This window comes from Botryllus schlosseri, chromosome 8 (genome assembly GCF_051294905.1).
Source record: "Botryllus schlosseri isolate E-star chromosome 8, Bs_hap1, whole genome shotgun sequence".
Classification (NCBI taxonomy): domain Eukaryota; kingdom Metazoa; phylum Chordata; class Ascidiacea; order Stolidobranchia; family Styelidae; genus Botryllus; species Botryllus schlosseri.
In genome coordinates, this window is record NC_137243.1 from 6,546,110 (window position 1) to 6,570,655 (window position 24,546).

General features: G+C 40.6%; 3 protein-coding genes and 1 long non-coding RNA gene across 4 annotated transcripts in view; 3 read left to right on the plus strand and 1 right to left on the minus strand.

The window, feature by feature from the left end:
• Positions 1–24,546, minus strand: part of LOC145444885 (uncharacterized) — a 208,776-nt gene that overhangs the window by 15,209 nt on the left and 169,021 nt on the right. The gene's annotated exons all lie outside the window — the stretch shown is intronic.
• On the plus strand, positions 6,338–13,104 carry LOC145444107 (meiosis-specific nuclear structural protein 1-like). Its single transcript, XM_080322036.1, has 3 exons — positions 6,338–7,026; positions 8,227–8,745; positions 10,536–13,104. The coding sequence occupies exons 1-3, from the start codon at positions 6,379–6,381 to the stop codon at positions 12,048–12,050; spliced, it is 2,682 nt and encodes an 893-aa protein (XP_080178162.1). The 5' UTR covers positions 6,338–6,378; the 3' UTR covers positions 12,051–13,104.
• LOC145445157 (DNA-directed RNA polymerase III subunit RPC9-like) lies at positions 13,115–15,202 on the plus strand. The gene has a single exon (XM_080323302.1). The coding sequence runs from the start codon at positions 13,115–13,117 to the stop codon at positions 13,553–13,555; it is 441 nt and encodes a 146-aa protein (XP_080179428.1). The 3' UTR covers positions 13,556–15,202.
• The window catches only part of LOC145445156 (brother of CDO-like), a 54,663-nt gene continuing 45,245 nt past the window's right edge, over positions 15,129–24,546 (plus strand). Inside the window, exon 1 of the mRNA XM_080323301.1 lies at positions 15,129–15,259. The gene's annotated coding sequence lies outside the window, so the exon portion shown is untranslated. The remainder of the gene's footprint in view (positions 15,260–24,546) is intronic.

Below are 24,546 nucleotides of genomic sequence, written 5' to 3' on the forward strand. Positions count from 1 at the left end.
AGCGACGTTTTATATTGACTGTAATCTCCATCAAGACATCACCGCACCTGATGGAATCCGTGTATAGAGGAGTAATAATGTTTTAGCGGGTAGGAATTAATTAATCAATCGAATATTGTTGGAATGAGTGCAAGATATATTTGGTAGCATGGGTATCGTACATACGTACATATTATAGGCATATAGCTCCAAAATTGATATAATATATTTCCTTACCAACTTCCACAACGGCGCCCGGGATCAACTATTCCGGTATACCAGAACTATCACCAATTGTGTGTGCTCAATAATCCTACGTAATCTCGCATTTATACCCCAATATGGATCCACACGTGTGTAGCACACATATATTGAATTCAGACATTCTTTCGAAAGCATATGTTCCGAATCAGGGCAGCTTTCTGCATATCAAACTAATAAATGCCCCGTTTTGTTTGGTTATTTTATAGGATTCAAATTTATCTGACCTAATTGTGTTGTAATCGTAATTCGATATCACTTTCGCTGCGTAAAATAGAAAATCCAGATCCGATTAATCTTTAAGAAATAGCAGATACCCCCCAAAATATACAAATTCGTTTATTCAACTATTCTAAACCCAAATCCATATAGCCATCAATGTATCAGTTTCGGCATAGCAATGTAAAACGTAGAAAAGGTGTAAATTGCTCTGGTATCAGCATCAGTTGAATAAAAAAAAAATCAATATAAAATTGAATAGTATAGAGAACGCGGGTTTAACAAGACTTTAACTGGAAACTGAGCAGTCAACACAATAATTTGGACTCGGACTCGAGTCATAATACCATGACTCGGAATCGACCCTCTCTGCTCTCTGACTTGGACTCGAACTGGACTCGGTGGAGAATAGATAATGACTTGACTTGACTCAAGTCAAAACTATAAAAGTGAGATTGACTTGTGACTCGAGACCTTGTGACTTGTTTACAACCCTGGTCCAAGTCATCGAGCAGAGGTTCGAGTCCGAGTCATGGTATTATGACTCGAGTCCGAGTCCAAGTCATTGTGTTGACTGCTCAGTTTCCAGTATAAAGTCTTGTTAAACCCACTTTTTCTTTTATAACTCTGTATGGTGATATCGAACAAGGGCGTAGCCAGAGAAAATATTTCGGAGTAGGGGCGAAAAATTAGATGACGTAAATTATTATGAAATTATGAGTAGCCTATTTGCGGAAGATTTTTTTTCGGGATACCGATAATAAAACCAAGACATGTATGGAATCATCTGCCCCAAAATACAGCAATATTTATTGATTTTACGAAAAAATTTCAAAAATTAGGGGGGGGGGAGATTGCCCTCTTCGCCCCCTGACTACGCCAGTGATATCGAATGGTTCGCATTTATGATATATAAATTTTCCTCAATTTTAGCAGTTTCTGGTCACATTTTCAAGTACCAGTACCAATAGATGAAATCCCAATAGAGTGGTTACTTTCTTATTCTGTGACGTTACAATGAAATGTCGGTCTTGGCCGTCTGAGTCTCGAGTCGTAGGATTTTCATCTGGGTCATGCGGGTCAGCCCGTTTGCAACACGCAAAATGCCAACTAGCTCGGGGTCTTACTGGACTCGGACAATGCCCTGGTAGAGTCATATTCAGTTCCTATAGACCAGCGGTCGGGAACCTATGGCTCGCAAGCCATATATGGCTCTTTTGGGCAAAATGTAGGCTACTGCTCTTTGCCGAATTTTTATTTTTGCACCTAATTTATCAATATTGCTGCAACTGCTTAGTAAATTTTTATCGGGGCAAAAATAATTGTTGTCGTGGCTGTATAAACATGACAAGACAATGGCGTATTCAGGGATAGGGGCTCGGGGCCCCTTTTCGAAATCCTCAAATTCAAGTTGCTTTCGCGCCGGCTACCAATACCACTCGTCCGATGTACCCGATGCACCCGACATCGGGCGCCTCGAAATTCCGGATTGCTCGATACGTGTAGGCGTGTTGCGCAACGTTATGTTACCGTCGAATAATTTGAGAATTGAGACGTCGATCAATATTCAGATTTTCGGAATCAGTGCATGCGACAGTTACATTCGATTATTATAAATTTATTATAAATTTTAAGCTATTTATGATGAATTGCGCCGTCATGGGTGAGGCTTGATATGTGGCCTCACATGTGCCTTATATCTCCTTTCGCGCTTTATTTTCGAACAATAAACATGCAAATTGCGTAATTTTTGGAGCAAAAATGTTCCAAATCTAGTCATTCTTAAACATCGGTAGAAAAGACCAATATTCAGTAAAAGTCTCATAATTTTCGTTCGCTCATCCTAACGACAGGTGATGTAGCCTACTTCCTCACTTGCGTTCTCTGACCCCACGTCACTGACGTATCACACCTTACAATGCGTATGTAGGCTACTGCTCTTGTGACCATGTTTAGCTCCACCTACGCATGTGGTCATGGGTCCTCAAATTAAAAAGCAGCATCAAGACGAGCCTACGATCTCGTATAACTGACGAAAGTGTATTCACACTTTTACTGTTGTCTACATCTGTTGTATAGATGGTAATTATCTTATTAAGTTTCGAGCCATATCATATGGCTTAATATTTCACTGTCATAATACACTTAAAAGATGTTGGCTAACTTGCAAAAGATCTACGTAACTCAGGTTTAGCATGCTCAAATAAGGCAACCATCATGAGTAGTAAAAGTTTTTACAGAGAAAAAGTGACGCCCACTACGAATCCCATGTAGTGAGTTCGATGCTGCGATGACGGAGGTCAAAATTGAAAATATAGGGCCAATATGGCTCTTCGGACGAAAAAGGTTCCCGACCGCTGCTATAGACACTAATTTATCACCGAAGTGGGGCCTGTTTTATAGCCTTAGGGGTTTCCTGCCTGCCTAGGTTCTTCTAATACTCTTTAAATCCTTAATCCAACCGAAGTTACAATGCGATATTCTGTTGGGGGGCTTCCAGTAAAACTGCACTCGGACCACTGCAAAAACTACAACATAATAACGTACTCCGTATCATAGCTAGGGCCGCGAAGGGACCTGGTTGTCCAATATCCATCCAACAAGTCGCCGCTGAAGAGATTCGGTGTCCTAAACATAGAAGATACGCGGAAACTAGAAATCGCCAAGTTTATGTATCAGTTCCACTGCGGTCATTGCCTCGAATATTTCAATGACTTCTTTACCTCAGAATCAAAAGCGCACAAGTACAACACACGTGCGCCCACGTCGTCCAAATATCACATGATCGACCGAAAAGATCATCGCTCTATCAAATATGCCGGACCTGTCGTGTGGAACAGTTTCCCGCCGGCCATCCGACAGTCGACGAGCATGTTCACATTCAAGTCGAAATGCAAGCAATTTCTACTAAATAAATACTATTCCGTCCCAGGGATATCTAGAACAAGATAACAATAAGAAGTACTAGATATCCCTGATTCCGTCCTCAAGATTGCCGGACCACGACCTGACCTACAACTACAAGTATAAGCACAAGTACAGCACACGCGCCTCAACGAAGAACAACTACCATATGATCAGGACTGAATACAAGAAAACGTATTGCTCTATCAAGTATGCCGGACCCCAATTGTGGAACAATTCAAGTCGAAATACAAGCAATTTCTTCTAAATTAATACTAGCCAGTCTTCAGGATTACCGGACCACGACCTAACATCGACCTCGCCCTCCGCCACATATACCACCTCATTTTGTCGCTTGCGCCTTTATTCTCTGCATTACTTTTCATTCAGTGTGCTGTGCAGTGTGCATGCCTCTTATTTACTTCGCCCAGGCTAAGGTGGGTGTCTGATCTTAAAGGCTACTCCAAGTTGTTTCGACACCTTCCTATCTTTTCATTGTATCGCAGTCTTGTGATGTTTTTGAGACGATGAAATATTAATAAACATGATTGATTGATCGATCTTGCCTTCTGTGACATATGCCACCCCATTTTTTATTGCTTGCTTTTTTCTATACTATCTTCTTTTACTTTTCATTCAGTGTACTACTGTACGTACACGCCTCCTCTTTACATCGCCTGGGGGCCAAGGTGGGTGTCTGATTCCAAAGACTACTTCAAGTCGTTTCGACACCTTCCTATCTTTTCATTGTATCGCAATTTTGTAGTGTAGCTGATAAAAATTGCTAATAAACCGAACCGAAGTCGAGTCAATACACAGATTGGCGAGTCAGTCGAGTCAGTTCCGTATTTTGAGAAAATGAATCGAGTTAAGTCGAGTCATCAGAAAATCGTGACTCGAGTCATTACAACCCTGCGTAATGGAATATGTAATGTAAATATATTGTAAATGACGACGGACGGCCAGGACGAGAATCATGTGACTGACTTGATCGACGCAAACGACGATGTCGAAGACTAAGAAAGACGGCCCCTTTGTGACCGCCGAAGCTGACGAAATGATAATACAATGCAATCGGCGGATTCTATTATTTTGATCTACTCAAGGCATAATATAGAATGTGAAAATATATTTGCTAAATTGTAAATAATGCATGGGACAAATCTCAATCGAGAACCGGTTATTTGATGCGTAATGCACCGCCCCAGTCTGGACTACCAGGTAACGCCGACCGTGTTCTTGACTTCGCAAGTTCATTATTTCGCCGTGTTGTCGCTATCGACCTTGTTAATGGTGATGTTCTACCACTGCCTGGGAAGTCGCTCCCTTTTTTGTTTACCGTCGCGTACTTGAACGCCGTCGACGCCGTCTGTCGTCGATATTTCAGAGGAACCTACGAAACTGACAAAGTCAATCTCATAGCAGGCGACTATAAATACACTAGCCTCCAGTTCTGTTTCAGTTTCAGTTTAGTATGTTATCTATAATTTTAGCAAAACAATAAGCCACAAGATTGCGATGCAACAAAAAGATAGGAAGGTGTCGAAACGACTTGGAGTAGTCTTTGAAATCGCAGACCCAGGTTGTTTTCGGCGATGGAGAGAGCCCGAGGGCCGAGACGAGGCATCATCTTCATCATCATCATTGGTTTATTAGCAATTTTATCAGTTCAATACACCACAAAAATGCGATACAATGACAAGACAGGAAGATGTCGAAGCGACTTGGAGTAGCCTATGGAAAATGGCATACACTCTGAATGAAAAGTAATACCATTCAGTTACAGTTAGTGTACTTACTGTAACTCAGATGTGTCAACTGCACTAGAATCCTGATCTGCGTAGCAACTCTATATCCATACGGAAGAAGTTAAATCATAACTTACAAACTTGTGGCGGAAATAACTTATAGTTATGAAAATAGAGAAATATAAACATGAAACATAGAAGATATGCGGAAACTAGAAATCGCCAAGTTTATGTATCAGTTTCACTGCGGTCGTTGCCCCGAATATTTCAATGACTTCTTTACCTCTGAATCAAAAGCGCACAAGTACAACACACGCGCGTCCACGTCGTCCAAATATCATATGATCGACCGGAAAGATCATCGCTCCATCAAATATGCCGGACCTGATGTGTGGAACAGTATCCCGCCGGCCATCCGACAGTCGACGAGCATGTCCACATTCAAGTCGAAATACAAGCAATTACTACTAAATAAATACAGTCCATCCTCAAGATTACCGGACCACGACTGACCTATCGATCTCGCTTCCAATGACATGCCGCCCTATTTTCTTGTCGCTTTCTTTTTCTATACTGTATTCTTTACTTTCATTCAGTGTGCATGCCTCCTCTTTACTACGCCTAGGCCAAGGTGGGTGTCCGATTCCATTGACAAATCCAAGTCGCTTCGACATCTTCCTGTCTATTCATTGTATCGCATTTTTTGTGGTGTATTGAACTGATAAAATTGCTAATAAACCAATGATGATGATGATGAATTACATAGAAGGGAGCTCATCGCAAAAAACGAAAAAAAATGCAGAAATAGCGGACTAGGCGGGTTCAATACGCTAAACGTACCGGCATTCCAACCCGGGTGTAGCCTACTTTGATGAAGCAGCACCTCATCATTGTAATATTGCCATGCCATAATATGGGTAAATCGGAATCATGAATACCGGTAACTGGAAAGCGGGACATTGTGGGAATCTTGTCTAAAATTGCTGAACTTTGAACAGTGGAAGAGTCGACCACTCAAGTTATGGATTAATTGTGCAGAAGATGGCCAATTCGTTTTTTGGACTTCAATTTATGAGGATAGAACTCCTCAATAGGAATACGACCATTATTAGCATAGTTCAGCAGAAACATGTTGACTCCCTACGAACGCAAGATCTCATTTGCTAAATTTTAAGAATAATTAAATTATAAATTTTGATTGTTTCATCATTTACTGATTTTCATTATTAATTTATTTAAACTTCTTATTACAGTCGAGCACATAGACATGGGGTTGTTTGGCAAAACGCCTCAACGAGATCCTAAAGAGCTAGTGAGAGAATGGTCGTCTAAAATGCGTAAAGAAGGCCGCACTTTAGACCGGCAAATCCGCGGCATACAAAGAGAAGAAGAGAAAGTAAAGCGAACCTTGAAGCAAGCTGCAAAAAAGAACGACATGGACGTATGCAAGGTTCTCGCAAAAGAAATAGTACAATCGAGAAAAGCGGTCAATCGGATATACACCGCAAAAGCAAACATAAACTCCATCGAAATGACAATGAAAAATCAAGCCGCGATGGTGAGAGTATCGGGAGCGTTAGAAAGAAGCACAGAAGTCATGAAGGCGATGCAATCCCTAATCAAGATCCCGGAGATCCAGCAAACCATGCAGGAGCTCTCAAAGGAAATGATGAAGGCCGGAATCATCGAAGAGATGATGGAGGATACTTTTGAATCTGTCGCCGGCGATGAGGAAGACGATGAAGCGGCGCAGGAGGAAATTGACAAAGTCCTCTTCGATTTGACAGCCGGGGCGCTGGGCAGGGCGCCCGATAAGGTCACAGATGCTCTTCCGGAAATTGCAGGCCCTTCGACGGAGGAACCGGAAAGCGAAGACGAGGAAGAGATGCAACAGAGGCTTGCTGCTCTTCGGAGTTGAACTAAACATTGCCGAGATGTTCACTGTAAAATTATCCAGCGCCAATCGGACAACTCTGGAAGCCTTTGCTCCCAGCGATTCCACATTGGGCCACAATTTTTTTGTTTTAAGCTCATATATCTAACCAGGTTCCATTCTTTTACGAGCCTGATACTTGGCTCATTTATCTCTGTCGCTTAGTTTAGATTCTGAACAAATGGTTGTCCCAGTGTGTGTATGATATCAAAAATCATGTGCTAGATGTGATAAGTTACACGAGTAAGGTTTGGAAAAATGGAGTAACTTGGTCTTGGCGATTCGATTCCGAATCGAGTCTTCGAGTAGGCTACCACCTATTATGATGACGTAGAAAGTTGATATATGTATCAGTCCTGTGTGAAAATATTCCCAGTTGCATGTCATCAAAAATGATTGGGTCAATGTAATTCTTGACCACGACTATCATCATGGTGTTTTGTGGTCATACTGCGGTTCAATCAATTCTTATTTCTGAAATATTCTTTCCACGATGAGTTACTATCAAATTAGGTTTAAAGGTGCATACGGTGGGAAGAAATTATCGAAACAATACTTCTTGTTGGTGAAATAATAACTTTTCTCGAAAAAAAAAGATCCTCACTACGGTACTGAATTCGAATCGTCACAATTGACACCCTACTCGGTTTCGGTTTGAAATGTTATGCGCAGATCTGCATACGAGACACTGCTATGTCTGTAAAATGCTCACCTGTTTTTGCACTCAATTTTACGATTCAGAAAGATCAGAATACCTATACTGTAAATTCAATAGTAGTCGATTATACACATATTCCAGGGCAGTTGAGTGTGTATTATGCCAGAGTAATTACGGCATAAATAACGTAATCTTCGCTGTGTAATTTCCTTGTACACGGTATATGAATTTTGTGTTCAACTTGTAACAATGTCATATATATATAATTATTTTGCTCTAATTTTTGTTCTATTTTATTCGAAGCTTTTTTTATCTAAGATACGATCATGTTCACTATATCAAAACACATAGTCAGACAAGGCCAAGGCTTTCAGTGTCCTTCGTTAACTTCGGTATGCCAAGTTAAAGTAATCGTCACTCATCCGTCACAACGGAACGATATCATTTTTGGCGCAGACTCTAATCAAGTGTGCAGTGTTTGTGCTTCTTGTCCAAGGCGCTATTTCGACAGTGTTTTGTTCCAGTGCCTTTTCACTATGAAGCATTCGGAGGAAAGCGATTTCACAGTTGATTTTCGAAAGACTGACTTTGAAGATATTGATGTCGTTAAGTTGCGGGTTGAGTTGGTTTCATTTACAAAAGGAACCGATATGTGGGACTTAGATCAAACCACAATGATGGATATCGCGTCTAAGTGGAAGACACTGGCAAATGAATGCTTTTCGAGGGGTGAAATGTGTATGGCTGGATATTGGTACCGCAAATCAATATTCTTGTTGATATGCGGAACGAAACACGAACTAAAAGATGCGGAAGAAAAAACTAAACTGTTGCAGATATGTAGACTGAATCTTGCTGCCGTTCAGCTGCGTAGAAAACTATATGATCATGTTGTTTCAAATTGCACTTTTGTGCTTGATGGCGAACCGACTAATGTTAAGGCATTGTTTAGAAGGGCGCATGCTTTCCATTCAAAGGGCAAAACCAACTCTGCCATTAAAGATCTTAGACTTGCTTTAAAAGCTGATCCGAATAACGGTTCGGTAAGGGGTTTCTTAGATGAAATATTGAACAAGAAATAGCTCAACTAGTTGCATGTGTTTCTTTTTCTGTATTTTATGGATTAAAAGTAGTTGTCTAATGTCTTGTTTTAGTACATGGTGGCCGCTGATGGCCAAGCAGACTCATAACTTGTGTTTGTAACTTGTTAGATTGCAGATCACTTGGATATCTAGGGCTGGGCAAAATCGAGTACCTGGGTGATTCGATTCTGAATCATGTATTATGCTTCGAGTCAATTCGAGTATCACTCATTATGACGTCATAACATAATGTAATATGTCAAAGTTTGAAATATGTACCTTTTACGCCACAACAAAGATTTCGTTGCACTTTCGTTTCCATACCGATTTCGTTGCACTTTGTGACAATGTTGTGGGATGATTATGTCTTCAAAATGCGTTATTTCCAGTTGCGTTCATAGCTTTGTACCAAGTGTCGTATGCTGCGATTCGGTCAATCAAGATTCCAAGGCTTCCACAGTGTAAAATATAGTATCAAAATTATAATTGTCGTTGATAAATTAACTTTCAGTGGTGAGGAGCGTATCATTTCAGTACTCGAAAAATCGTCTTTTACTACTCGACTCGAATCATTAAAATTAACACTCGATTCAGATTCGAGTACTCGAATCATTGTACCCAGCCCTAGATATGACAATCATAGACCACTATGATCAGGTTATGTTATAATGTTATAGTGTTGAGAATTATGTAACGGCTGTAGTAACCTACCATTAGATTTTACCGACTCTCGATGGGTTTGTAATGTCGAGGTGTAGATATTATGTGGGCTCAAGGTTTTCAGTGAGTCATGCTAGGGTCAGGTCAGGTCAGGTTGCAATTTTCAGTCAGTGTACATGCCTTCTCTTTAAATCGCCGAGGTGGATGTCTGATTTCAAAGACTACTCCAAGTGGTTTCGACACCTTTTCGTTGTATCACAGTCTTATGGTGTTTTGAACTGATGAAATTGGTAATAGAAATGATACTGATACAATTGCCAACCGTGCAGCGTTATGCAACGACTCTAGATGGGTTTGTAATATCGAGGTGTGAATGGAGTCGAGGGTCTCAATCATCATCATCATTGGTTTATTAGCAATTTTATCAGTTCAATACACCGCAAAAAATGCGATTGATCAATAAGAGTTGGGGTAGCAATTCAGCTAATGGTCGTGTCGTGATTCGGAATTTTCGCGATGAATTGAATAGGTTGTAGTCACAAATATGGTTGGATGAGTCTCAATTCAACATCGTTTTAAATTATCTCCTTCCAACACTCTCTGCATCGCACGAACAATCGCATGAATCGTTCAGCTTTCCATCAAGTATATATAGCTCAGTGAATAGTGATGCAGACGCAGATTGAAACCGAAGCGCCGAAACCACTGACGTTTGTTGTTGTTCGCAATGTTCCCCGATTTATCGTCGGTAGTTGGCGCAGTGGTAAACTTTTGGAGTATTTCTACGTTCGCAAACAAGTACGATTTCGAACATTGGTCGTAATTATAGTACATATCGTTTAAAGGAAAATACACATATTATCTAGTTACTGGTGAGTGGATTAGTTCTTCGCGATTGAGTGACTGTGCTTTTATATATGGCTCGGAGCTTTGATCCAATCTGTGTAATCATCCGTAGCCACGACAACCGTCGAAAGGATCCGGCATCCGTTTGTCAAAGCTAAACAAGTAGGTTACATTCGTTTTGGCAGCAGAATACGAAAATTAGCAGTTGATCTGTTATAGGGAGTCCCGATCGTGGTGTAACTTGATATAAAGCCAAGATGCTTGCATCAACTAGACGTACCAATCTCAATCATGCCCAGCAAGAGAAAATGCGGGTCGAGAACAGACGTAAAGAAAACATGAGGGAGGACCATGTCCGAATTTTAAAGGAAGACAGTCTGATAAAAGCCAACATGAGAAGCGAGGAGAGGGTCGCGGACAAGCGATTCATCCGACACATTCAAAAGGAAGAAGAGGAAAGACGCATGGAAGAATCGATACTCAAAGCGGAGCAAAGTCGCCGCCAACGTCAAGCCCAGTTAGAACAAGAAGAACGTATGGCGCGACAGCTCGAAATTCTCAAGCTTGAGAAAATGAGAGACGAAAAAATGAGACAGCAAGTTAGAGATAACAGTCTCGAATTACGTGAATTGGAGGCTAAATTAAAAGCGGGATATATGAACCGAGAAAGAGCCGCTCAGATTGCAGAAAAGGAAGCTATTAAATACGATGGAATGAAACGCGATGCAGAAATCGCTAAATTAATGAAAAGCGAACACGAGAGAGCAGGTGACGCGGAAAGAGCACAGGAGATGGAACGCTGGCAAGAGAGCGTCCGTTATCAGCAACAGCTCGAGAGGCAACTGGAAGAAAAGGAGAAGAAGAAACAAGAGGCTTACGAAGAATTCTTGAAAGAGAAGCTCATGATTGATGAAATTGTGAGGAAGATTTATGAAGAAGACCAGCGCGAGCAAGAATTGAGACTTGAAAAGCAACGTGCGACGCAGAGATACATTGAAGAATTCAAACGTAAACGAGAAGAGTGGAAGAGAATGGAACGCGAGAGATTGGAGGAGGAAAATCGGAAAATTCTCGAATTTGCCGATGTACAGCAAGTCCGCGAGCAAGACAGGATGCAGAAACAGAAAGAGAGAGAACAAAACAAGTCCGAAGTACAGCGGCGTCTCGCAACGGAGATCCGTAAAGAACAGGAGGAGAAGGAAGAACGGGAGAGGATTCTCTTGGAGCTGTGCTTGGAAGAGCAAGAGGAAGCCGAGCGCGAAAAAGAAAAGGCAGCTATGGAGAGGAAATTCAGACAGCGAGTCGAGTTACAGCAGACTCACGCCGAGCAAATGCAATTCAAACGCATGCGTAAAGAGGCGGAACAAGAGGAAGAGGACGAGTTCAGAAGACAGATGCTCGCGAAATTCGCGGAAGACGATCGCGTCGAGCAGATGAACGCTCAAAAACGGAGAATGCGTCAACTCGAGCACAAGCGCGCCGTCGAGATGCTCATCGCCGACCGTAGGAGACAGTTTGAGGCCGACAGGGAAAGGCAACTCGCGGACAGACGCGAGGAAGAAAGGCTGGAGGCTACGAGGAGGCAGATTATCGAGGACGAGAGGCAGAGGTTGCTCCGTGAGCATGCAGCGAAACTGCTCGGGTATCTGCCGAAAGGAGTCTTGGCTAGCTCTAAGGATTTGGAAATGTTCGACGACGGGTTCAAGAAAGCATACACCAGAAGACAAGTCGACCCGTTTGGTGATGATGATTGGGAATAGGAAATTTTCGAACTGCTGCGTTGGCGTGGACTGTTATTTTTTATGATTATGTAGCGTTTTGGTTATTTTCTTGCAGGCGGCTTTCGGGTATAATTTAAAACCCTGTCTGACGCTCAAAATTTTTTTAGATCTATCATCAAACCAGTGATAAGCTAGTTGTTGAATTGATATATCATAATCAATGTACGCTCACACAGGGTGTTAAACACCGGTGCTCCAATCTAACGATGTAATTCTCAGCATATTGCGATGTTCCCCCTAATTTAGTGCGGTCGTCTGCTTGAAAATAGCCATGTCTTTCATTCTTCAACTATGTGGTGAAAATTCTTCACCGGCCACTGTAACTTTTTTGTGTTTTAACAGAGTGGTAAGCGTACTTGATCGAGTTTCACAAGAATACAGACTTTATAACGTCTCGCGACTGTGACTTTATTAGAAGTTATTGACGAATTTATCGTATCCACTGTTCTCTCTTTTCGCTGTTGCGTCATTATTCCATCTTCACGTACTACCATGCAGACTTGGACAACTAGCCAAATCCAAGTAATGTAATTCTAATTCAATTCGTGAAATATTTTTTCGCTCTAATTTTAATTCTAATCGTATTTCTGGTTTTCCTGTAAATGCCGCAGGCGATCTGTGTATTGTGAAACGAGCCAAGCTTGCTGTAGAAACATTTGCTATTCTCATGCCCATAAGAATGAATTGATTTGATATTAACATAACTTTATTCAATGCCCGATTTTTCGCGAATTTTAATAATTATTATCTAATTTTGAAAAATACTGTAGCTATAATTCAAATTTTTATTCTAATTTGGAAATAATTGTGTAGGTATAATTCTAATTCTACTCGGAGTTGGAGAAAAAACTTTGTAGGTGTAATTCTAATCTAATTTTAAAAAACTGAAACTATTCTAGTTGTCCAGGTCTGCCACCATGTTGTCATTACTCGCACAGCGGCACTGTCACGTGTACATTTTGCTAGCTTCGTCGTTCACTATTTGTACTGCTGTGGTAGACACGATGCTTGAACATGTGATTTAATTTCCAGACGTAATAGTTATGGAGGTTAACACGAACGCGATTCCGCGAATGTTATCCAATTACGAAGTACACGGATTACTGAAGACGTACTCGGCCGAAATGAAGACCGGAAAGCATAAAACGGGACAGCACGATCAAAACTTATCCACCGTATCGTACGAAGTGTTGAAATACTTGGAAAACACGCCTTGCGTTAACCAAAACGCGGAATGCATCGGAAGCGTGTGTAAAGGACTGATGAAGTATAAATTGACAAAATCTGAGATGTTGCAGATCGTGAACTTGCGGCCTACGACGCCCGTCGAGGTTTCGTTGATCGTGGAAGAAAGCGAAGAGAGGCTGACGGAGGCGCAGATCGATGAGATTATCAATTTGATAAAAGATACGATACCGCCGGGCCCTGGATCGGAAGATAAAGAGGACGAAGATGAAGAAATGGAAGAGGAGGAAGAAGGGTGATGGTTGCGATGGAAATGGGAATGACTTCGCGTCTGGGAGTTCTGAATTGAGTATTCAAATGCCATAGCTATTTGTTCGACTGGCAGGCTATTTGATATATACCGATCGTCACGGACGCGTACTGAAGGATGCGTAAAGGATGTTGTCGCAAGTTCATGAATCCAAATCCAAATCGGTGCGCGACCACCTTTGCAACAGGATTGGGTGACAATTGCTGCCAAAGCAGATCAGTAATCCGAAAAGCTTCAATTTGCATCATGCTAATCATTTGTGTGCCTTTGAGTCGACTTTTATCAGAGTACGGCAACAATTTCTGTGTCAATGGAAGGAATTTGTGTACCATCAAAAATGGTACATTGAGCTCGAGTGATTTCTTCGTCCTGATTATTCGAAATTTCATGTCGGTGACGTCATATCTTGTGTTACGATTGTTGATATACAATGTTCTTTCCAATTTTGGTGACAATTACCCCCGACGAGTGTCAGCCGAAAACATTCGGATTCTTTTCAATATGAATGTACTATTCAATCGTATATTCAATTGAAGTTCTGTACCTCTGAAAAGCTCTTCAAATACTTGTTTTTCATGCTCGAGTGGTTGTGTTTCAAACTACTTCCACCACGTCAACTCAACTTCGAATTTGGGATATGTTTGCATCACCTTTACACGTGCAATTGTCATACAGGCCGGGCAAAACAGCCCCTATACCATGGTAACTGAATTGAATTTCGATAATTATGCAATATGCATATTAATAGTGTCATTGATCATGCTAAAAGTTTGCGACCCCTCTTCCAAATTACTACTTTTTGAAGCACATCAATATTCAATAACCCAAAGGCGTTAAATCGCTTGCAAATGTCAACACTTCCGTCGTTTCAGAAGATCAGAGTTCGTCATATTCTACGACAAGAAGACTAAAAATACTGCCACTTCTCATTTTACACCAACCGTTGTGGTGGAGAACTATTTAGAACACCTAAACGATTGGTATTTCAAATTTTCAGGGTTAATCAGTCGTTGGTGATTGTTGAATTTGAGCAAGCTAATCATGACAGTAAGATGATTCGGAATGAAGAAAATACTTTCTGCCAGTCTACCATAATTTCGGTTATGCGAAGGTTATAATTCAAAATATCGCAGTCATACCACGGAATATGCAATTTCTACTGCTTAAATTTTATTTTATTCATTACCTGTCTAAGAACTGCAATGCAGCTGCTCTAAGTTGTGAAATAGCATTGTTGTGTTGTGTTGATAGTGCTCATATTACGATTCACGTTGTGCTAACCTTTATCAAATGCTCTTTTGGTTTGCAATTTGCAATCGATATGGTATGTTTACATTTGGGCAGAAAGAATTTAGTAACTTAAATTAAAACTCAACTCCAGATCCTATTATATGTATCAGCGCGTGTGTGTCATTCCGATAGACAGCTCTCCCAAATCGTTTTATTGTATTAGAATTGTGACATTTCATTGCTGAGAGCAGGTCACTGTACGTACAGTCTACACCCATGGAATCTACTGCCCTGTACGAATTCTGACGACTTGTGTCACTTTGCTCACAGCTTCTCTTCAGTTCCAGGTGTTATCATGGATTGTGGATGATATTTTTGAGTTTTGTTAGTAAAGTCTTGTAATATAGCCGTCGCTTGTTTGATGTGTACAAGAGGAGTGGGATAATACAACAGGACAGAGAACGTGAGTTTTGTGCATGCGCATGCCCTGTGCTGTTAACTCGCATGATAACTCACTGCTCGGCTTGACTTTGAGAGGACTCGCATGTCAATCGTGGAATATCGTGTCTTCCATGATAATAGTCGAAGTTTCCAAGCTACCATCCGATTTACGCTAGGCGAATGTTACGACACCACCTGAGATGTTCGTTAGAAGGAATTTCTATTCGGATAATGTGGTGTTTTAATTGATGAAGAAATTTAAAATACAAGTAAACGAATGAATGAATGAACCCAGTTCTTGACATGGACTTATCGGATGCGGCATCAGCTCGTATTGTATTACAGCCGTTAGTGGGCGCCGCCAGTTTGTAATCTTCTAAGTAAAAGGCGCTTGCTTGGTTACGTAGAGTGACTGGAATCCTGTGTCAGCAGACTGGTAGAATGGAGAATCTTTGGTGATGACAAACCTACTTAGAAGTCTGCCTAATTTTCGGACCGCTGTGTCCATAAATCATTCTATGAAGTACCAGTGCGACAAGAAATGATGGAAGGATGTGGCAAAATGCAGCTTGCATCGTACATTGTGTGTATTCAGCGGATAAATATGATAAAACCGCCGATTATTATTATATATTTGCCTGATGCCTATTAACGATGGCCTAGGGTTACCATACATCCTCTTTTAAGAGAATTTGTCCTCTTTTTTCACTTTTTTGAAAGTGTCCTCGAAGGACGCCCAAATGTCTTCTTTTTTGAGATTTTGTCCACTTTTTTGAGAATTTTGGTTAAATATAGAGCAAAATTCGACTGAGATACAGTAAATCCGCACTGAAGCAACACTCCAGTGGCTATTTCGGGAGCTGAGCCGGAAAGTGGGCCTCTCTTTTAGTCAACCAACGGAGAATTCAATAAAAGTGTGAATTTTAGGAGTCGAGTCGGAAAAATGACCTTTTGTTAGTCTAACAACCACAAGGCCGGGAAAAATTTACCATTTTTCCGGATCTTACTACAGTATTGTAAGTCTCAAAATTTTGAAAAAGTGTCCTCTTTTCAGATTTCCAAAATATGGTAACCCTACGCTTACCTATCCTATCCTAACGCCATATCCTACCGAGGTAGTTGATTCAACAATCTGGGTATAGTAATCGGTGGCGAAGCAAGGAGGAACAACCGTTCCAGATTTTCGAAATGGTCATCATGACGTCATTCGTATTCACTAAGCCGCGCTGGATAAATCTTCCTGTCCGATGAATTATTGATATTCAACAGTCGCGACGTTTTATCGGTTGCGTCCCAAGGGAACCACTATGCAATTTCGTTCGTGTCCCCGAAGTTTACTAGTCTCTGCATCACTACACCGGACTACGTGACTACACTGATCATTAGACGATTTTTCCAAAAATCTGGAGGCTGTTCTTGGTTGAGTAATGAGTATATTCCTATTTCATATGCGCAGTACATGCCAGAGGTGGATTGCGGGCTTTCATACAGATTACCCACGAACTTAGAAATTAGGATGCTATTTCCTGGCAGACACGGAGTGAAGTGTTTCCAGTTCGGCATGAAGAATCTTGAGTCTCTGCATGCGCGAACTTGATGTGTTGCGTGCAAACAGTAATTACGGGTGGCCTGCCATAATATGGATTTTTAGGTCAAAACTATGACCTCTGGGGTTTGCTCTGCTCGCATGAGAACAGATGGCTCATCCGATAAGTTATTATTTATGTTTTCCCCATTGTTGCCAAATCAAGCCACGTGAGCCGCGTCATTTCAAATGCCAGGATCGGTTTGCACTTTGCAGGTTTTTTATGACGTCATATTGTATCTTCGTGTTGGACTTACTTCGGCATTGGGAAAGAGTACCAATCTTCGAGCGATTGAGAAATTTGATTGATTTTCAGCCAGGTAATAATGCTATTGCGAATTCGATTTCAAGTAGTAATTGTTATTACTCAAGTATCAGTGGTACTGGTAAAAGTAGATATTACCGAGACATACGAATACCACTGCAGTTTGAATGGAGCATAAAAGTGACAGGTTGGAAGAAAAGTACCCCCAAAGAGGAGACCTTTACATATTCGTTTAATGTTTATCAAACCAACACAGAACGACTAATTAGGTGCAATTTTGTAAAGCTTTTGTTACCACGATACAGGAATACGTCACTTTGTTGTCGCGGAATTTTCGCTTATCACATGACGCAAATATAGCCTCAACTACTTCTCACTAGACAAATTTCCATTCCGAGGTTTAACCCATCATTACTTGTCAATACTTGAGTACTTGCGTAAGTCTTGCAAGTTGGAAATCGTCATGAGAGAGAGAGAGAGAGTCTTTATTTTCCTCAAACCCAAATACATAACACACGGCAGTGGTGGTGGTACAGAAAATATGCATGCACAGTATTCGGTATTAGATAGGAATGATCGATAAGACCGTGAAGGTCATCTAGTCTGATCACACCGGCATCAAACAGGTACACATGAATACTCGAGACAATAACATAGCCTACTACTGACGATATAAAATTTCTTTTGAATAACTATTAGCTGCAGACGATTACCCCTGACCAGTGTCAGCCGAAAATATCCGAATTTATTTCAATATGAATGTATCCGGGGCCTACGATTACGTAGACCCCGATGTATCATTCAATTCCATATTAAAGTTCTGCAACTCCAGCAGCCTTTTTAACAGTAGCCTACTCAGTTGCTGGCTGTGATACAACCAGTCACACTGCAAGCTTTTATTTATCATTGACATTATTTGGAACCCACGCTACAGTTTTTTGACTTTCCACACAAACGGCGATAGCATCGCAATGGCTTGGCTTCATATTCTAAAGCTATGATGCAAGCTATGATGCAATTCCAATACACCATACTTGACCGGCGTAGCATTTGAGTGTTTTGGGATGCGCGCGGCTCAAGTTGATTCCAGTTTATCTTTCTTGCTAGTTGGCGGCGAATTCCTCTGATCATTTCCCTAAAAAACGCTTCGTTCGTCCGATTGCCTTAATGAGCTGTCAGGCGCATAACTCAAATGATTGATTGCAACGCGGTAAGTTAATTCAGGGTTAACAAGATCACAAGTGTTCAAAATCATGATTGTTCGTGTTCGGTTGTGTTGTTCTTTTGCGTTCCACCCCGATAATTAATTTACCCATCAATTTGAATGCTGCGTATGCAGTTATACATTAGGGCTCTTCAAAAATGACTTTTTTTCTCAAATCGTACTGGCTACTTGATAAAATTGTTAGGTTACCTAATTTAAGCCTACACACAAAATTTGGTTCAATTTCAACCGGTAGCCGCTTTGCTACAGGAGAATAAAGTTTCTATTCATTATATAAAAGTAATGAATAAAAAATTTGAAAATTTTCTGTTCACCCCATGAAAGTGTTAGGCTGTCTATAGAAACGATGCTCACCAAATTTGGTTCAATTCCAACCACTGGAAGCGGAGTTATGGCCGTCGAAAAATTTGGATTTGAATAAAATAGTATTTACGGTGACCGATTCTTTGTTTATTTATTATAGCTGTGCTCACCGTAAATACTATTTTATTCAAATCCAAATTTTTTGACGGCAATAACTCCGCTTCCAGTGGTTGGAATTGAGCCGAATTTGGTGAGCATCGTTTCTATAGACAGCCTAACACTTTCATGGGGTGAACAGAAAATTTTCAAATTTTTTATTATTTACTTTTATATAATAAATAGAAACTTTGTTCTCCTGTAGCAAAGCGGCTACTGGTTGAAATTGAATCAGATTTTGTGTGTAGGCTTAAATTAGGTAACCTAACAATTTTATCAAGTAGCCAGTACGATCTGAGAAAAAAAGTCATTTTTGAAGAGCCCTATTATACATATACACAGAGGTGCAGGATACCAACTTCAACGGGGAACGTGATGCTCTGCGCAATTTCAGTTACGCGAAAATCCTGTTTCAAGCATGCTAATTATCTATTTCGAATCTCTCCTGGTGCTGTTTCAGGCTGAGCAAGTTAACGGGTTCTCACCCTTTCGGATTAACCGTAAGAGTTAATGTATTCCATCAGCATTTGATCATGGTAAACATAAATATGCTTTGGTAGGAGCTCACGGCCTAATTACCACGGTATCGCGTATTGATGTAATGCCCCATTTTGCTAAAAGCTTTGGAGGCGTTTTTAGACTCGGTTCTATCGGTACCCCACTTTTTTCTGCTGTTTTCCTATGTTTTGTCTCGCACAGTCTGCATAATTTGTTTACTGTTCTATAGCAAAACGGCTGTGAGCCGAAAATTATTACCAAAATAAGAGCTACCAGCAGAAGAATTCGATGACTGTATTAGCTAATGGATGATGAGGGAAGTATAGAGGTTAACAAATAACAAGAAGCAGTATCTACAGATAATATGCCCCGAAACGGAGACCTCGCGTTACCCCGTGTATCGACGATGATTGGATTGTATCACTAAAATTGGTGTCATGAATAAGGATTTTTGGTGTGCTATCATTGATTTTATCTCTTGTGCATAGCGTTGTTATATTTCAAGGTCTCGCCAATTTGCTCAAATTGTATTGACCAATGCGACCCTGTGCTGCAGCAGGTTGTGAAATTTCACTCGTGTATTGGCGTGGCATACAGTACCGTTACAAATTGAAATTAAAATAAAATTACCCTCGACTTTGTATTTTCACAAGCCAACCCGGGAATAGTCGCGTGTAGTGTCTCGGGTTTAGTAATCGACGGGCATTATTTGAATCTATCTTTGAGGAGCATTTGTGATGCCAATTATATATTTTCCGATCGGAGTTCGCTGCCCGCTGATGCTCATTTTTCGGTCAATTTTGTGTAAGAATTATATGAGTATTCACATCCCGTCGGTCAATTTTTTCAAGTGGTCCTTTTGATATCAAAATCACCTACGATATTTGAGGGATGTATACGATACGATGTTATCGCGGTAATTGGCCGTCTATTAATTCATCTTTTCTGTTGTCATAACTTGTAAAAGTCATATCCTAATCACGCGAGGAAGTCTGAGACAGCGATATAACATCGTGACCCCGTCGCCGATTCCCTGAGGCATCAACACACGAAACTTTTTCGCCTATCACGGCCGGAATAGCTTTTTCGTAATTATAATCATCACATGAGTCAGGTCGTTATGCTGTCTTTAGTGTTCACAAAATGAAGATTACGCTTCACCTTTCCAAACAATCGGGTGAATTGACGCTACAGATCTTTAGAGGTACTACCCGCTTGGTTTTCCATGATTGGTCATTTGCAAACGCGTATGCAACTATACAGTGTCCACTGTCCAACGATAATTGCTACAGCGCGTGGATACTGGGAAGTTCACTTTGGTCACTAATTTAGTACTGCCCTTTCTAAAAAATTGAAATAATTTACTCCACATATATACACTCATACTCAGTGTCTTGTTACTATAATTCCACTTCAGCTGCAGCAGTTTATATTTCCATGTCACATAATTTTCTTTTTGAAAGTTTTTGTCAAGTATAATTTCGATGGTGGCTTAATTAGCGTTGTTTTTATAGTGTAATTGTGTCGAAAGCCTCAGAATTATGAATATTGGTCACAGAATAAGGATTTGAAATTCCTCGTGCTGGTTAGTAGCACTCTTCGTCGGGATGCGCCGTGCATGGCCAATGACTGACCAACTGACCATTAGACTACTTTTTAAAGCTGCTACGTCAGCCGAAAATATTGGGGTTCATATCAATATGAATAATGAATATACTATTCAATTGTACGTTAAAGTTCTGTATCTCCAAGAATCTCTTTAAAACTACTTACTTCAATGATTTCCACACCTTTCGCTTCTACCATACTATACTACCAATCAATCAATCAATCAGGTTTATTAATATTTTCATCGTTTTAAAACATCACAAGACTGCGATACAATGAAAAGATAGGAAGGTGTCGAAACAACTTGGAGTAGCCTCTAATATCAGACCCCCACCTTAGCCTAGGCGAAGTAAAGAAGAGGCATGCACACTGAATGAAAAGTAATGCAGAGAATATAAGACGCAAGCGACAAAATGAGGTGGCATGTGGCGGAGGGCGAGGTCGATGTTGGGTCGCGGTCGCGAAGACTGGCTAGTATTCATTTAGAAAAAATTGCTATACTACTATACTCAGTGAATACTACTTACTTGATTAACATTAGTAGCTACTAGCTATGCTGCTAGACGTTGACCTACTATGAGCAAATATTTTTCGTATTCCAGTCTGTGATTCCGAATTGTACTATTCTGACAAAAGTAGGCCTACAATTGTTTCAAATCATATGTGAGATATACAGATGATCAATATAAACACCGAATCGGTGATGTCTTTTTTATATGTAACCACTTATCCGCATGCTTTATGCGTTTAATGGATATGTGGCGGTGTAGGGCTACTCTGGCTGTCCCCGGGGACGCAGGATTGTATGTAGTGTGTGTGTGCTGTGTATATTCGCGCATGGTCACCAACGCAAATGCTATCGCTCACTTTCATTAGAACAGACTGTTGGATGGATGTACAGAACTTCAATATGCGATTGAATTATACTGCTTTTAAAATAAACCCGAATATTTTTGGCTAACATTGGAAATTACATTGTGTATATTGTATATATTACTTTCATCAGTAACAAGAGGGAATCCCAGTTTAAGAAAGCTACTGCCGATAGGCCGATAGACACATGATATTTACTTTTGATGTGACATGCGAATGGCATGGATGAAATCGGTGTGAAACCCAGATAAACGTTTTCTGACCACAAAAGTAATGCTTCCTGATCAGCGCTCGGATGATGACTGGATCGTCTGTATAACGGGCTTGCGTTAATCGCAAGATTATATCGTTTTCGTTTCTTGCAGACAATATCGTCAAGCCAAGTCCACGAAAAATATTTCCAGGCGCCTGCGCGTCTCGTAATTCGCGCTAATTGTCAACCACGTTTTATGCGCGGTTTTCATCCGCTTATCCTTATAAGTATATATAATAATAAATGAACCGCTTCTCGATTTGGATTGATACGCATTATGCTTATACTCTGGTGGTATCATATTGCAGCCTATGGCATATGAATGCAATGGTCGCACCATACCGATTTTCTTTATTTTTATTCCGTAGCTGTTGACTTGTAGCACGGCCCACTTGTAGGCTTTTTAAGATCATAGAACGAGGAGGAGCCTATAGATTAGGCTTACCATACGTCCTCTTTTAAGAGGATTTGTCCTCTTTTTTGACTTTTTTGAAAGTGTCCTCGGAGGACGCCCTTTTGTCCTCTTTTTTGAGATTTTGTCCTCTTTTTTGAAAATTTAGGTCAGATTTAGAGGAAATTGCGAGTGATATGCCGCAAATTAGCGCAGAAGTGAAGCTCCGGCGGGTATTTCGGAGGGAAAAGTGGTGATTTCAGCTCTGAGCGAAAAGAAGACCTTTTTATTTTTTTTTTTTTTTTTTTTTTAGTCAACCGATCATGAAGCGGGTGAAATTTACCTGTTTTTGAGAATTCTTCTCCAGTTTTGCTTGTCTGAAATTTCTGAAAAAGTGTCCTCTTTTTTCATTTCCGAAATATGGTAAGCCTACTATAGATAAACCTTGCAACACTTGACTAGGAATTTCGGTGACGATCTCGGCTATAGGGTAATCTTTACCGAATAGTTTTACGACAACCCAAGACTGTATGTACGAGTGTACTGCCTACTCGTTATTGGTATTGTGCAGGCAAATGTTCATCTGCACAAACACAGGGACTACTTGTGTCCAATGAAATACACCTAATCATATCATGCACACATACATATCGCGGGCGGCGAGATAGCGTAGTGGTATAATCCACAGAATTCCTACCGAAGTTTTGGAGGTTTATCTAGGCTCCTCCTCGCCACGTGATCCGCGCAAGCGGTGTCTTATAAAAGTCTATAAGTGGGCCGAGCCACAAGTCGATGCATACGAAATGAAATGAAGAATATCGGCATGGTGTAAAATGACCAATGCAGTCGAAACACCATGAATATTATACAAGCAAACGCATATATATGCATTGTATGCATCTGTGTGAGGCACGCTCGGGAAGAAATGTGGTCAGCTGGCCATGGTCAGGTTATGCAGTTTCCGTCATTGTTAGTCTATCACACGCATTACTGAACGAAACTCTTGTTACTTTGCGATTACTACCTTCATATTTTGAATACATGATAATTATCGTTCTCTATGAAGCCCGCATTTTTGGAATAAAGTGCAGCAATCGCAGCACTACTGTTCAGTGTTCACTGTTCATGTGCGTCCGCTCCGACGCACTCATGATGACTATCGCCGCGTTTCGGGGATAATTAAGTATAATTTTCATTTTTGTCGAATCTCGATTATGGAGATCAAACAGCTGCTAATGCGCGTTGGTTAAGAAAATACAGATGTAAGTTTGCTCACGTCTCGACCCTGCGCCTTTTCGGAATTTTAATAGGCCTGCGCGGGCACTGTCAGAGACCTGATCGCGGCATGAAAAGACTTGACGCATCTATCGCCGTATTTAGTGTATACAGAATCCCGCCAGGGTTCTTTGCTTGTTTTGAGATGGCTTCACTGACTCCGGTTTCCCGCGTGTTTTTGGCGTATTTTTGATGATTTCTTTCTGAATATACGGTATTTTAATTGAAATGTGTGTGTGCATGTCTGGCGGATAAGCCGCTGTACGTATCCTTAATTTGCCCGTTTTAGATGATGCAGACCACATAAATAACGCAAAGCATGATTTGCTTGTTCAGCAGAAATGAGTTGATTTCATTATTTCTAATCCTGGTTCTAATGGCAGCTACGAATCCAAGTCAAAATTACGTTAAATCAAGTTTAGTCAAAAGCTCAGGTTATAAGTACCGGTATATAAAACTGAGAATCAGTATCAGTTTATTAATAATTTCATCACTTCAAAACACCACAAAATTGCGATACAATGAAAAAGAGCAAGATGCCGAAACGACTTGAAGTATAGTCATTGAAATCAGACACCCGCCTGGGCCTAGGCGATGTAAATAAGAGGCATGTACAATGTACAAAGTACATGTACGTACATGTACACTGTACAGTAGGGCTCTTCAAAAATGACGTTTTTTCAAATTTGGATTTGAATAAAATAGTGATTACGGTGACCGATTCTTTGTTTATTTATTATAGTTGTGCTCACCGTAAATACTATTTTATTCAAATCCAAATTTTTCGACGGCAATAACTCCGCTTCCACTGGTTGGAATTGAACCAAATTTGGTGAGAATCGTTTCTATAGACAGCCTAACACTTTCATGGGGTGAA

Coding starts and splice junctions, on each gene's coding strand:
- LOC145444107 (XM_080322036.1), top strand. CDS start 6,379: ATGGGGTTGTTTGGCAAAACGCCTCAACGAGATCCTAAAGAGCTAGTG. Junction 7,027..8,226: donor GGCTTGCTGCTCTTCGGAGT/TGAACTAAACAT, acceptor GTTTTGTTCCAG/TGCCTTTTCACTATGAAGCA. Junction 8,746..10,535: donor CTGATCCGAATAACGGTTCG/GTAAGGGGTTTC, acceptor GGTGTAACTTGA/TATAAAGCCAAGATGCTTGC.
- LOC145445157 (XM_080323302.1), top strand. CDS start 13,115: ATGGAGGTTAACACGAACGCGATTCCGCGAATGTTATCCAATTACGAA.